Source organism: Perognathus longimembris, chromosome 18 (assembly GCF_023159225.1).
Source record: "Perognathus longimembris pacificus isolate PPM17 chromosome 18, ASM2315922v1, whole genome shotgun sequence".
Taxonomy (NCBI): Eukaryota; Metazoa; Chordata; class Mammalia; order Rodentia; family Heteromyidae; genus Perognathus; species Perognathus longimembris.
The window spans coordinates 16,613,058-16,627,455 of NC_063178.1; the positions used below are offsets into that span (position 1 = coordinate 16,613,058).

Genomic DNA, 14,398 nt, shown 5'->3' on the forward strand with positions numbered 1-14,398 from the left:
ATTTTGTTTTGTGTAACCTAAGTAGTTTGTGCACAGTCTTCCAAAATACTGCTATTTACTTCTCATTTCCTAAAACATATTTTTACAATTTAGGAAGGTCTATGCTTTTGTTCTCAAAGTCAAGTATGTACTATATTTTTATGTAATATTTATTGGCCATGAGCCATATTCTTATTGCCCGTTACTTACCCATTACTGAAGTGTGGGCTAGGAATCACACCTTTGTCTTTCTAAAGACTCTGGCTTTCAACGTGGACTCCAGAAGAGCTTTTCCTGGCCAGGCTCTGCGGCCCCTGCGTATCAGCCGACAGCACTCAGCAGGCCGAGGCAGGAGGATCCCCAGTTCCACGCTAGCTTGTGGCAAAACAAACTAACGCTCGAACTACGCCTGGCTGTCGTAGTTATCTCATGTGATTCAAGGGTTCGAATCCGATGCACTACTCTCGTGGGAGCTGACGGTTCTCCGCTGAGGAGGAGACTGCTGCCGTCGCGGGGTGTGTGGAAAGTTCCCTAGCGGCCAGCGGCGATGGTCCTCAGAGGAAAGGAAGCCCGGCCGAGCACCACTGATCTAACGGCATCAGGAGGCTAAGATCTGAGGACCGGGGTTCAAAGCCAACCCAGGCATGAAAGTGCCCGTGAGACTCTTATCCCCAGTTAACCACTCAAAAACCAGAAATGGTGCTGTGGCTCACGTGGTAGAGCGCTAGCCTTGAGCACAAAGAGCCTGAGAGACAGCGCCCAGCCCCTGAGTTCAAGCCCCACGACCAACAACAACAAATATTCCCATTCTCAATTAAAACAATCTCTCTCTCCCTCGCCCTCTCCCTCTCACACACACACCGCAAGCTGTAAGAGACATTCTGAGTTGAAAACACATCTAAATTTTAATAGATGCTGGGTGTGAGAGAAAGCAAAAGAAAGAAGTTGATGGAAAGTACACCATTCAAATTCTTCTTCACATAAGTATAGGATGTACCGCGTGGCCAACATTTCCTTTATGGTGTGGCTAAATTGTGTGGTTTCTAAAGCAAAATGCTTTACACACACACGCAACTACAAAAATAACTCAGTAAAAAAGGTATAACTGCTCAAATTAAAAACACCAATTTTACGAATACCAGGTACCTGAATACCTGTACATTTATTTAATTAAATGTTCTGTAGGATATATATATCCTAAACGTGACTTACACACACACACACACACACACACACACACACACACGCAGATGTCTATTATGTCATGGGCTTATCAAGCTAGTATATAAAGAGAGAAACTATGGGTTTAACACCCCCCTGCACCAAGCAAAGCATACATGGTACATGCCTCCATCTTTTCCAACATACTGCCTGGACTAAATCCAACAAAAATTCTTCCAAATATCATCTTCTTGTGCCAGGCATGGTGGCGCACATCGATCCGCCCGGCACACAGGAGACTGAGACAGGAGGGCTGCATGTTTGTGAAGCTGACCTGGCCTAACTGGTGAAACATGGTTCAGGAGCCCAAAATATTAAAGTAAAAATCGCATATATTGGAGCTAATCAAATATGAGTTCTATGCGATTTGCTTGAAATAAGACTTGTTTATACATGTTTAAACATGTGCACAAACAAACATAAACATCTTGCATGTGAAGAAATGGCTAGGCACAGGACCGGCTAGCTACACAGGAAGCTAAGTGGAGGGACTCACCTGAGTCCAGGCTTGGAACCCAGCCCGGGCCACGCTACAAGATGGAGGAGGAAGAGAAGAAAAACCCAGAAAAGAAAACTTCACATGTATAGATTGATTTCTTCTTTTTTCTTGGGGGCGGGGGGAGTTATGGGGCTTGAACTGTCTTGGCGCATTGCATTCCCTGAGTTCTTTGGCTGAAGGCTAGCTTTCTACCACTCGAGGCACCGCTCTACGTCTGGTTTTCTGGTAGTTACTGGTAATTAACTGGAGATGTGAGTCTCGAGGACTTTCCCGCCAAGGATGGCTTCGAACCATGATTCTCAGCTCTCCACCTCCCGAGTAGCGAGGGTGACAGGTGTGAGCCATGAGAGCCCCGATTGTAAGTTCCTTAATAGGTACCTTCTGACACCTAACAGTAGCCCAACTACAAGACTGTAAAATCATAAACATGACATCGTAATTCTTTAACAACAACACCCATCTTGAGTAAAACTTCCAATAAAGGGTCACAGAATTGTTCAAATGAATGTCTAAAACTGTAGTGCTCAGTGTCCTCAGAGTCCTGACGGAGTCTGTCTCCTTCCTTGATATCTCCAATACCAGCATTTCCTTCCTAGGACTCCATATACAGTTCAAGTAAGACAGGTAACAGCTGTAATTGAGCTGTCAATCAGTGATCGCATATTTTATTTCAGTAAGAGGCCTTCTGATTATTTCTATCTGTTCTGGCTTGCAGATTAAATAGAAAAAAAAATCCAGGTAATTGAACTTCAACTATTATCCTTATTTACTATTCGTGAGCAATCAAAAGTCTACTCATCTCAAGTAAAGTAAGCCCAATCTATTAACATGTACAGAACTGTCTACCTCCCTTGCAAAAGGCACTGGCCCAGGTTCTAAACTTAATCAAAATCTGATGAAAACAGATAATGAATCCCATTCGCAGGAGCACGGATGGATAACAAAAGTTGGCATCCCTGTAAATGAAGATAAAATGGGCAGAGAACAAAGAGCTCTCACTTACTTGCACGAAGAACAGAAGGTGTGACCTCAATTTCACTTGTTGCTTGATAAGGCTGAAAGGCAGAGGTGTTGCTGGTACCAAGCTCACTACCAAACATCTCTGGACTCTGGGTCCCGGTGGAGCTGGCGCTGGTGCCGTCACCGCCATGGTGGGGATCCTGCTCATCAAACACCGCTACCAGCTGGAAAGGAGAGGCAGAGAGCACTTACAAATGCAATCGCTTCAAAGTACTACACCAAAACACTCTGCCATTTTGACACAAATCCATGGTGGAAAACGAGAAAGCAAGACCTCCAAAATATAGTATTTCCCTGAAATTTGATGTTTACTTGCACATATCCCCAAAATTCTAAGGGTGCAAAATAACAAAGCAGGTTGTGAAGACTAAGATGTGCTTTTTAATGTAAGATACGCTGTGAAGTGGAAACAAAGCCAACAAAGGAGTCCATGAGTACAGGTATGTATACTCAGATGAAGCTGTATGTACAGTGCACGTATAGGATTTAACAGTCACATTTTCCAAAGTGAATGTTAAATACATGCATCTGCTCATTTCTGCATAAAAATACAAAGTACAAAAAGAAAATAAATGAAATGGGTTACTCACAAAAAAAAAAAGAACCAGGAAATAAAAGGAAAATGGCATTTTTCTCTAAGTATATTTTTCAGTGTAGCTCTGAATCTCAGAATCATAATATTGAGTCAATTACCTGAAACAGAGCTAAATGGTTGGAATCAATCAATAGCCTAAAACAGAACTAAATAACTGGAATCAATCAGGATAGAGTTTATGGGGGAATGCAAAATGGCACCTAAAGAAACCTGCCTCTGTTTAACGTGACCACACTAATCAGGGCAAAAAAGAAGTGGTTTAGCTTTGGGAAGCTGTATTCTCACTGTTTAATGTAAAGCTGAAGAGAAGAGCTGCCACACAAATACTATATTCTAGTTAGCAATTTGCTTCTTTCAAGCGTATGGTTTAGCAATTCTCACTCTACTACACATATACAAACATACATACCATGAACGAATAAAAAAGTGAAAATATTTTGGATAATGAAAGCCAATCTTCTCGCTGTCGAAACAGAAGTTACAAATAAGGAAAGACTGGAATAAACTCTGGAGTGTCAGACAGGAACCAGGGCATCAGTTCAAACCCATGGTTTTTATGAGTGGTTGTAGTCGTGTGTCACTCAAGAACAGGTTATGTTCTAAGAAATGTGTCAGGTGATTTCATCACATGGAACATCCTGAAATGCACTTACACACAGAACCAGATGTTTAGGTCAATGGCTCAAAGTAGCCTCTGGATGCAATCAAGAGAAACTGTAAGCACCCAGGTGCATGAGGCTACTGCTACTGCTGGCCTCATAAGGCACATTGTTTTCTTCGGTAAATTAAGTACAAAAAGTCAAGTCTAAAACAAATGATAAGTATAGCATAACAAATATATAAACCAGTAACAGAGTCATCTGTTACTGCCTATACTGTAATGGATATACTTTTATGGACTGGCCACACTGTAAGTTCACTAATGCCAAAATCACGTCACGCTATTAACACACAATAGAAAATTTCGAGCTCTTTTATATTCCAAGGGGACCACCAACCTATATATAGTCCAACGTCAGCTAAAATGTTCCAGTATGGTGAGTGGTTAGGTAGACACACAGACAACCAGGTATAGACAGTGTTAAGGGTGTGTGAGCTTGCATGCCTGGATTCCCTATCTTGGTTCACGGAGAAGTACCACAACCAAGTATCAACGAGCACACTCTGTGTCCTTCCTGACCTTGGTTTCCAATATCATTCTCCAATAAACGAATGAGGGATCCTTGGACAGGTGGCTGATTTTAGGATCCGAGCAGGGAGAACACAGGATAAGGTGGATGTCTGTGAGACTTAGAATGAGAGCGTTTGGAAGTGGTGAAGGCACGTCAAAGGGAAAAGAGGAGCAACCAGAAGGAGCTCTCAGTGAGAGACAAAACTGAGACAACTTAGAACCAAGAAAATAATGCATTAGATCATAATCCAAAGAATAAAACCGCTCCCTAAATTTATAAGAACTTAAAATGGTGGGCAGTAGACAGGTGCCCTCAACTATAACATCCCAAATAACAAGACAGAAGGAATGACAAACATAGAACTGTGTCATCACGAGGCAATTTCTATAAAACACGATATCTCCATACCTCAAAAGTAAAAGGTAAGTTTTACTAGAAAGTAAAAGGTGAGTTATTTCTGCAGTAAAGAAACTTGGCAAACAGAACCTGACCAGGGTTACCAGTAGCAATAGTAAGAGAAGTCAGTGTTATTTACCATCTGATAAGGTAAACAATTTAACCTCTTATTAGTGTTCCTGCCCAAATTGTGTACCTTCAATTTAACCACACAAACCTAAATTGAAGGATCTTCCATGAAATAAATACTTGAGACTCATTCTGAGTACAAAGGTCACAAAAGTAGAAGACAAGACAAGGAAATTAGGTAAACTGGAGGCTAATGAGAAGTGAGAACTACATGCAATGTGAGCACTCACTAGATCCAGGCCAGAAATGGGAGGGGGAGAGGAAATGAGGAGAGATGGATGGACGGACAGACAGAATGAAAAGGCAAATTGGGTGCTAGGAACTCACACAATCCTAGACATTGAAATCAAGGTGGAGGTTCGAGGCTAGCCTGAGCATAAAAATTCAGAGAATCCTTCTCTACCCACAGCCAGGCCCAGCTGTGTCCACCTGTCGTGCATGGAGGCTTCGTTAGACTGGGAGGCTCATGGCCACAGGCCAGCTCAGGCAGAGAAGTATGAGAGACTGTCTCCATGGAATGGAGGCTGAATACAGTGGCATATGCTTATACTCCAAGAGAAAGCAGGAAGCTCAAAAGTGGGTGGATCGGGGCTGGGGGGGTGGGGAGTAAACCTTACCTTGAAATAAGCTCAGGGACGGTGCCCAGGCCCAGAGTTCAAGCCCCACAAACAGAACAAAAAGAGGGAGGGAGGGAGGGAGGGAGGGAGGGAGGGAGGGAGGGAGGGAGGGAGGGAGGGAGGGAGGGAGGGAGGGACGGAATGGATGTCAGTGGCTCATGCCTGTCATCCTAACTACACAGGAGGCTGAGATCTGAGGATCGTGGTTTGAAGCCAGCCCAGACGCGAAATCTTCACTTAGCCACCAAAATAAGCTGGAAGCAGAGCTGTGGCTCAGGTGGTAGAGCACTAGCCTTAGGCAAAAGCGCTCAGGTCAGTGCCCAGAACCTAAGCTCAATGCTCAAAACGGGCACTAAAACAGTGAAAGCTAAGTCTGGAGGTGGCCGGGCCAGTAGGCTGCCATCCCCAGCAATCGTGAGGCCCTGTGCTTAAACCCTCATTACCACCCTCCCCCCAAAAGGGGAGGGGAACAAAACTTAAATAACTCTGAGATGTACAACAGTACCAACTCTACACTGGTTTCTTATTTTCATAACTATTCAGTGATTGATGCTAACCTCATAGAGATAAGTGAAGGGTATATGGAAACATTCCATAATTATTACCCTATTTTTTCCTGAAAATTATTTCAGGTTAAAACATTGAAACATTAGGCACAGTGTTACAAAATACTATGAAAATAAAAATTCACAAATATGCTTCCTTCAAAATGTCAGAAATGACTATCAACCATGGCCACTCACCTACAAGGCTGAAATGAGCTGCTACTTCTTTCTCTAACTCAGGCCCTTTCATTGCCCACAGTCCTATCAGTTACAGGGAAAGTTTACGGAAAGAGAAGTTTACAGAAATATGAGCAGCATTTGGAATTACAATCCTCATTTTATAGTTTTGTCTCTTCGAACAAATGCGATTTTCCACGGGCATTTACACATTGTTAATCCATTCATGAAACAAAGAAAAACCATTATAATGTCATGAAGACATGTAGACAAACAGGAAGCCCAGAACCCTGCTGTGGGATAACACATAATTAGCTGATTAAATAATCCAGTGGGAGGTTAAGTGGTAAGAAGAAAGGAAACCAGGATGAACGCTTGGGCCGCTCCACTTTATAATAAGCAACCTAAGTGGGAAAAGAAATCTTGAAGGGTTACAAAAATCCGGGAAGGTGTTGATAGACGTATGCCTAAGTTCACATATATCAATTATACAACTCGGACTGGCAAGTATCTTCTGAACTGAATGAAGCCCAGACATCCACAAAAACAGATCAGCAACCTCTCTCTCTCAACAGGGAGCAATGACATGAAACTATGGTTATCGCCTCGGGCTATTCTACTCTGCCCTGATAGCATGAACACAGCCATAGGTAGCACATAAACGAAGGAATGTGGCAACCTTTAAATAAAACTGTATTTACAGAAGCAATAAGCGGGGCCAGTTTGATGACCTTCCATTAAAATTGCCTATCTTTCTAGAAAGGTTCAACTTTAAAGTTTAAATTTTGGAAATAAAACTAAAAGTTTTATTTTTAAAAAAAGGAATGAAAACAAAAATAAAGGTACCCTTGTAATCCCAATAAATTAATGATACTCATTTCAATAATCAGAACTTGGGATTTCTAAACTTGATTTTAATATCATACTTTTCACAAGGTGTGTGATTTACTACGTATTTTGAAGATATTAAGTTTTGACATTTCAAGGCTTAATTGGAAGCAAGTGAAATTCTAAATTGTTATTAAATTTCCACAATGAGATATTCTCTCAAGAATCAAATGTTCTCTGCAAACTGAAAATAGAGATGGAAAATTATAAAGAAGGAGTCTCTAAATGCCACACATGATGGAAGACTTATACGTGTATATTAGTTTCAATAATTATCTCCAGCATTTTTAGAAAACACAAGGATTATAAAATCTGGACTGTATCATGAACAAATGCTGTTTGGATTTCAGTGGCAGAATCACAGTTGGTGATTTGCAATATGCCAATAACATACAATTTTTACAGCTTTCTTTTAAACCCAAATTTAAGTGCCAGGTGCAGATATGAAGTAATTTTGTGTTAAATTGGGAGTGATATGTAATTTTAGAAAATCTACTCCACAAGAATACATATAGTAACATCGCAAAAGAAAATGAGACCTTCATAAAAACATCACATTTTTTTTAAAAATCTCTATCATGCCCTTCCAAAAGAAAAAAGAAGATGTCTTTCAAATTTCTGAAACCCGCTCAAGTCCGTATTTTAACAGATGGAATCCTGCCTGCCATCCATGAAATAGTTCACTGTTTGTGTTATTTTTCCATTAATTGTACAAGGGAGTTTTGTCGTAATATTTCGCAGATTCGCATGATGCACCTACCTCATCCCCATCCCCACACCAGCCTTTTCAAAACCATTTCATCAGGTCTACTCAATCCATTTTCATACATTCAAGCAAACTAACACGTAGACTACATCTGAAGGCTTAATGTTTCCTCGTCTTCAATAGTTATTGGTTAATCTATCCTTGATTCCACATAGCAGTCAAGATTCCATGAGAAAAAAAAGACAGGCTAGACCCAGAAAACACCCACAAAAACCCAAATATAAGTAAACTCTACACACTTGCACACGTTCCCTGCCTGCTTCAGGAACAGTGGAAGCAGGAAACCGGCGGTACAAATGTCACCCGCAAATGCTTGCAGACCTTTGGATCTAATGTGGCCCTTTTAATGGGCAAAATGACAAGCTGAAAGCTCCTAACTGCCTGGAACACGGCGGTTAAAAGCACACATTTTTGGAAGCAAAGAGCTGCATTTCAAACCAGCTCTGACCTTATTGTTTTTGATGGTGGCTGGTAAACTTACCGTCTATCAACTACCGTGCTTTTCTATCATCTACCTGCCATCCCCTCGCTTTGCCTCGTGCGGGGGGGCAGTTGTGCGGGACAGAAGCGAGCCCTGAAACTGTGAGAGTTCCTTTCTGTGGTAGAAGCAGCTCTGTAAGTGGGATTGGGGTTACGGACCTCGAAAGGGAGGCGGGATGGCGGACTGTGTGCTGAGCCCCATCGAATCCCAGCAGTCTGGCACAATGGAGGCCTTCCCCGGCTGAGACACTGGGCCACAGGCTGGTGGCCAGAGAGATCTGCGGCACCGCTGGGCTTCGGGGTGGGGAAAAGGAGCCAAGAGCCAAAGGAGGCAGCATGAGCTCGAAGGCAAGCAGAGCCGGTCTGCTCGTGACCTTCGCGGAAGAGGGGCTCTGCTTACCTCCATCATCTCCCCGACAGTGAGGAGCCCCTTGAGTTCCACCAGCTAATGCTGCAAATTAATAAACCTGCACTGTGCTAAGCCGCTGGTCTGCTGTAATGCACTTCCTTATAGTAGCAAAGAGGAAACTCACAGTAGTAATATTTACCTGTGCGTGAAAAAGAGAAGGTACATCCACAAGTGCGCCTTTACTACCATGAAATTACATCATCACTGTTACGAAATGTACTAACACCAAAAGCAAGTCTACAAGAAACACAAGTAGGACGTGCACCTCTGAGCAATGGCCAAGGAGATTTTCTGGGCGCACCTGCCTACACAGTACAAGATAACTGCATAGACAGAGGCTCCCGTGGCTCGCATGTATCCTCCTTGCTACGCAGGAGGAGACCTCAGGGCCGTGGTTTGGAACCAGCCTAAGCAGACAAATCGAATCAACCCATATCTCCAGTTAACCAGCAAAAAGCTCGTCAAGTGAGAGAGCCTGAAGGCCCGAGCTTGAACCAAGTACTAGCACCAAAAATAAATAAATAAAAACGACATAAATGAATGAAGGTATAATAGAAAAATGACAGAAAGAAATGTAAGTTAAAATGAGTAGCAAGTTGCTAAAATTTAATTTTAAAAATAAAGTATTAAAACTTGAGGTGAGGCTGTTCTGTACTATATATTTCTAAAACTTGCAAAAGTTGTTTTTCTTTCCATGGGTCAGTCTGCATATCTATAATTTCTGTCCTATCATTCAAGGATTTATTACTTTTAAAATGAGAAACTAGGTCAAACATTTAGGCCCCACCCCCCACCCCACCCGAACCGGAGCCTTGAACTCTGGGCCTGGGTGCTGTCCCTGAAGTCCTTTTGCTCAAAGCTAGTACTGTACCACTTGAGCCACAGTGCCACTTGCAGCTTTTTCTGTGATTTATTTGGAGATAAGAGTCTCACAGAGTTTCCTGACCAGGCTGGCTTCGAACTGCAATCCTCAGATCTCAGCCCCCTGAGTAGCTAGGATTACAGGCCCAGCTACGGTTTCTTTCACTCATTCCTTAATTTAAATTTACCACCACCTGCCATAAAGCATTCTTGACAATACATGGTAGGAAAGGGAAGCTAACCAAGCTTTAAAATGCTTTTGCAGATTAGGATTATGTTATCCAACAAAAGAACAGAACAAGATAAATATTTAATGGTGCCATTTCATGCCATGGATTATGTAGGAAAGGGCAAGATATTTCCTTTCCTACTCAACTGAGTAGATTGCCAGATAGGGAGCTGGGAATATGGCCTAGTGGCAAGAGTGCTTGCCTCGAATACGTGAAGCCCTAGGTTCGATTCCTCAGCACCACATATATAGAAAAAGCCAGAAGTGGCGCTGTGGCTCAGGTGGCAGAGTGCTAGCCTTGAGCAAAAAGAAGCCAGGGACAGTGCTCAGGCCCTGAGTCCAAGCCCCGGGAGGCCAAAAAATAAATAAATAAATAATTTTTTTAAAAAAAAGGATTGCCATATAAGTTCTTATCTGTCTATGATCAAAGATCACCTGACCTTTGAGAGCTAATAGCATCTTTTAAAAAAGTATTATTTTTTCATCACTCATGCCTGAAAAAGATACTCTACACCTTCTACAAATTACACTGAGAGATATACTTCATAGCCCCGATGCTAACATTTTAAACTGAGATTTAATTCTGCTGTCCCTCGGGGTAATGTACTCTATCACCCGGAGAGCCTTCAGACTAATTAGAATCTCGATTTAAAAGTTATGCTTAAGTAATAGCCTTGAATATGTCAACCACAGACCACAATGAAAATATGCAAATGAACACAGCCATAAGATAGCTAAACCACTTGACATGTATAACACAAACCCTTCCCCAACCATGGCTCCTTCCAAGTGCCGTTGCTCCAATTGTATCAATGCTGTTACAACTACATTACTGTTCAAGGGATAATAAAAAGCAGGAAGATACAGTAAAATAGAGCAAAGTAATTCTGAAATTGGCTAATTACATATAGAAAGGTAGTCTCTGAATTGTAAGAGATGGCATTAGTTGTGATTTTATCAGAACAATCATCTTTTTCCTCAAAGAATCTGTACTAAGAATGGAAAATAAAATGAGTTGTAGAAACAAGTACAATGATATAATAACTAATTTTTATACAGACATGGGGGAAAAAGTAACTATAAAATCAATGTGTGAGCTCTCTGAAGACTGAACTTAACTTAATGGCATGGAGACAATGCTACCCTTAATCATTCTCTAAGCCTTACTCGCTATCAAGCTCCATTAAAAACTCATTGAAGGGCTGGGGATATGGCCTAGTGGCAAGAGTGCCTGCCTCGGATACACGAGGCCCTAGGTTCGATTCCCCAGCACCACATATACAGAAAACCGCCAGAAGCGGTGCTGTGGCTCAAGCGGCAGAGTGCTAGCCTTGAGCGGGAAGAAGCCAGGGACAGTGCTCAGGCCCTGAGTCCAAGGCCCAGGACAGGCAAAAAAAAAAAAAAAAAACTCATTGAAGGTGAGCTAGTATTTTACTAGACCAGAAAGCAAAATGACAGTCAAAGAATATATTTGAGCCACTGATGCTTTTGTAATACAAACTACACTAACAAAATCTACTCGCTACAGACCTTCAAGCTTAAAGTTACATGTGCAGGTTTAAAGTTATATATGCAAGATTAAGCATGTGCTTCATCTGCATTTAAGAATTAAGTATAGTTTAGCATAAAAGTAAAAGATCCAATGCGTAGAAGGGACTTGAAAAGCATACTTTTCCTACCGGCTAAGACTCCACCCTTCACCTCTTGCTCATATAATTTCTGCAAAACAAGTTTAGCTCCCGATAGGGTTAGGAAAGTCCATTTTGGTTCTTGTGCCAAGGAGCTCTGTGCTAGTCTGTATCGGGTCTATTGTAGAATGTTACTGGAAGGTAACCTCTGTCCTTGTGTCTGGCCAGAGGAGAATTGTGGTGGAGTGCATGGGAAGTTGATTAGGAAGGACTACACCTCCCAGAGACTGAAAGCGAGTCCTCTCTAGGGTGAAAGTCACAGGGATTGTTACAAGGTGTATGTTTTACTGGAGTGTAAGGAACATGGACCAGTGTACCTCTCCAGGACCAGCCCGTAGGGCAGTGTCTTACTTATCCCAAGGGTGGGGAAGGCTTACTGAATTACATTTAACCTCTAGGCCCGTTTATTGGACTGAGTAGATAAGTTCAAGACCTTGTTTAAGAACTAGGCTAGAAGTTGGTCACGGAGTTCTTTATAAGAAACACAACTGAGGCACTGGAGAGTATAGTGTATAGTCTTGAGGTCAAGAGGAAATTTTGGTTGTTACCAGAGTGATGTTAGTTACTCTTAGGAGTCAAGGCCAAGGCAAGTTCAGGGTCCATGATCTTAAAGTAAGTAGCAGCCTCCGGTATACTGTAATCCATTTTAAAAAATGCCTTTCTCTTTAGCATGTCCACAAAGGTTTGAAGATTGTTTCCATTTTTTAACTTGAGGTGTTGCGTGGGAATTCCACACATTCAGTATGATGTAAAATTCACAACAGGGTTCAAATGTAACCGCACAATTCATTATGGAGGCATGCATAACCTTCCTCTTCAAATCTGGAGGAGTTGTGATTTCACATTCTTTGTGCAATTAGATGAAATCATAATGCAGCAACAACAACAACAACAACAAAGAACTCGGCTAGAATGGAGCCTATGGTTAATCCTTGCATAGGCAGAGTAACCTCCCTCAAAAAAGAAAAAAACAACAACCACCCTCTTCTTGTGTTGCTGCGTGACCTTAGCAGGCCACCTAGGTTGGCGGAAAAGCTTGGTGGCCATGTTCTCGCTTACCTCCTCGACTCTTCTGTTGTAGATCTCCTTGGCATTTTCCATCACTCATGACCGCTACCTACCTGGGAACAGGTGAAGTCAGCCCCCCAGGACGACTTCCCCGCACCGCCTCTAGACAACCATGGGGACAAAGCTAATTCTTCATGGTCAAATATGGTCGAGTATAGGGCTGGGAATATGGCCTAGTGGCAAGAGTGCTCGCCTCCTACACATGAAGCTCTCAGTTCCATTCCCCAGCACCACATATACAGAAACGGCCAGAAGGGGCGCTGTGGCTCAGGTGGCAGAGTGCTAGCCTTGAGCGGGAAGAAGCCAGGGACGGTGCTCAGGCCCTGAGTCCAAGGCCCAGGACTGGCCAAAAATAAAATAAAATATGGTCAAGTATAATGCTTTATTTTGGGGCATCTGTAGTGAAAAATTTTCTGTCCTAAAATTTAAAAAAAAACAAACTGAAGGATCACTTCCTTAGTTCTAAGTTTTGTAACCTGTGCTTAAAATTAAAACCACTGGAAAATAAAGCTCAGCTACGGCTCAGTAAAGTCAGTCAAAAGGAAGAAATATGAAACAATTTCCACAAAGTCACAGAAAACACCTCAACGCCAGTGAGGTCTAGGGATGATACAACAAAGGTAAACAAATATTATCTCTGGCATTTCAAGACAAGATAATATTTCCACGGCAGAGAACTAGCCTTGTTTCCACAGCAACCTGTCATTTGTGTAGAGGATTCACTTGGGAGTCACTAATTCCTTTAATTGCTGACACTTCACTATGTGAATGGTTCTCCTAACTTAGCTTCCATTTAAAAGTATCACCAGAAAAAGGAAAGGAAAAATTCAGAATTCACATGAATTCAAGAGGAATTCAGGTGACTCTATTAAGAGTCCCCTTACTCTCACGTGGGAATGAATATATAAGAGAACAAAGTTATTCTAATGAAGAAAGAAATGAATGGAAGGACTGAGTGTTGCTACTTAAACAGCAATTTCTTTTCAGATGGTGATCCACCAAAACCCACTCTGAATTAAGGGTCCATTTAAAATGATGCCTAGTAAAAAGTTTGGCAACCAGTACCAAATATTAGCAAAAGATCAAAGTTCCATCAATTTGTTTTGTAAAAACTAAGCCCAACACTACATTATAAAATGATTTTCAGTTTAATTTTTGCACGCAAAGACAAAGAATGTGATTCTCAAATATCTTCTAACATTTTCTGACTCCTTGTTTTTATTGCTATACTTGTTATTTCAATATCTTCTTCAAAGGAGAAATAACTGCCCTTGACATTAGTCTAAATTATCTTCAGCATGCAGAACAATGCTGATTAAATTAGGCTCCTTTTAGTCAGCTGCCAGGTTTATGCAAAAAGTAACTAAGTAATACAATTCATTCTATCAACTCTTCATTAGTATAACCTGTTTAGCAGTGTTTTTAAAAAGCAAACACAGAAAAAAAATACTCATTGTATGTCAATTCTTTCTCCCCCATATTTGACAGGTAAAAATACTTCCCTCAACGCAAAAATTGCTTTAAATGCTGGAATTTAATGCAAATCTTTTGAAAGGCAAATACCAGTGCCATCTAATGGACTTAGCTAAATACAAAGGATGTGCATCGTTTCAGTTTTGAAGGAAATATATTCGGAGACAAGTGAAAGCTTCTTCTTGC

General features: G+C 41.6%; 1 protein-coding gene across 12 annotated transcripts in view; it reads right to left on the minus strand.

Annotated features, from left to right (window-relative positions):
• Positions 1–14,398, minus strand: part of Pard3 (par-3 family cell polarity regulator) — a 553,146-nt gene that overhangs the window by 338,254 nt on the left and 200,494 nt on the right. For all 12 annotated transcript variants that reach the window (XM_048367966.1, XM_048367964.1, XM_048367961.1 and 9 more), the window contains exon 3: positions 2,703–2,883. In XM_048367966.1, coding sequence (XP_048223923.1) covers positions 2,703–2,883 — 181 coding nt within the window. The remainder of the gene's footprint in view (positions 1–2,702; positions 2,884–14,398) is intronic.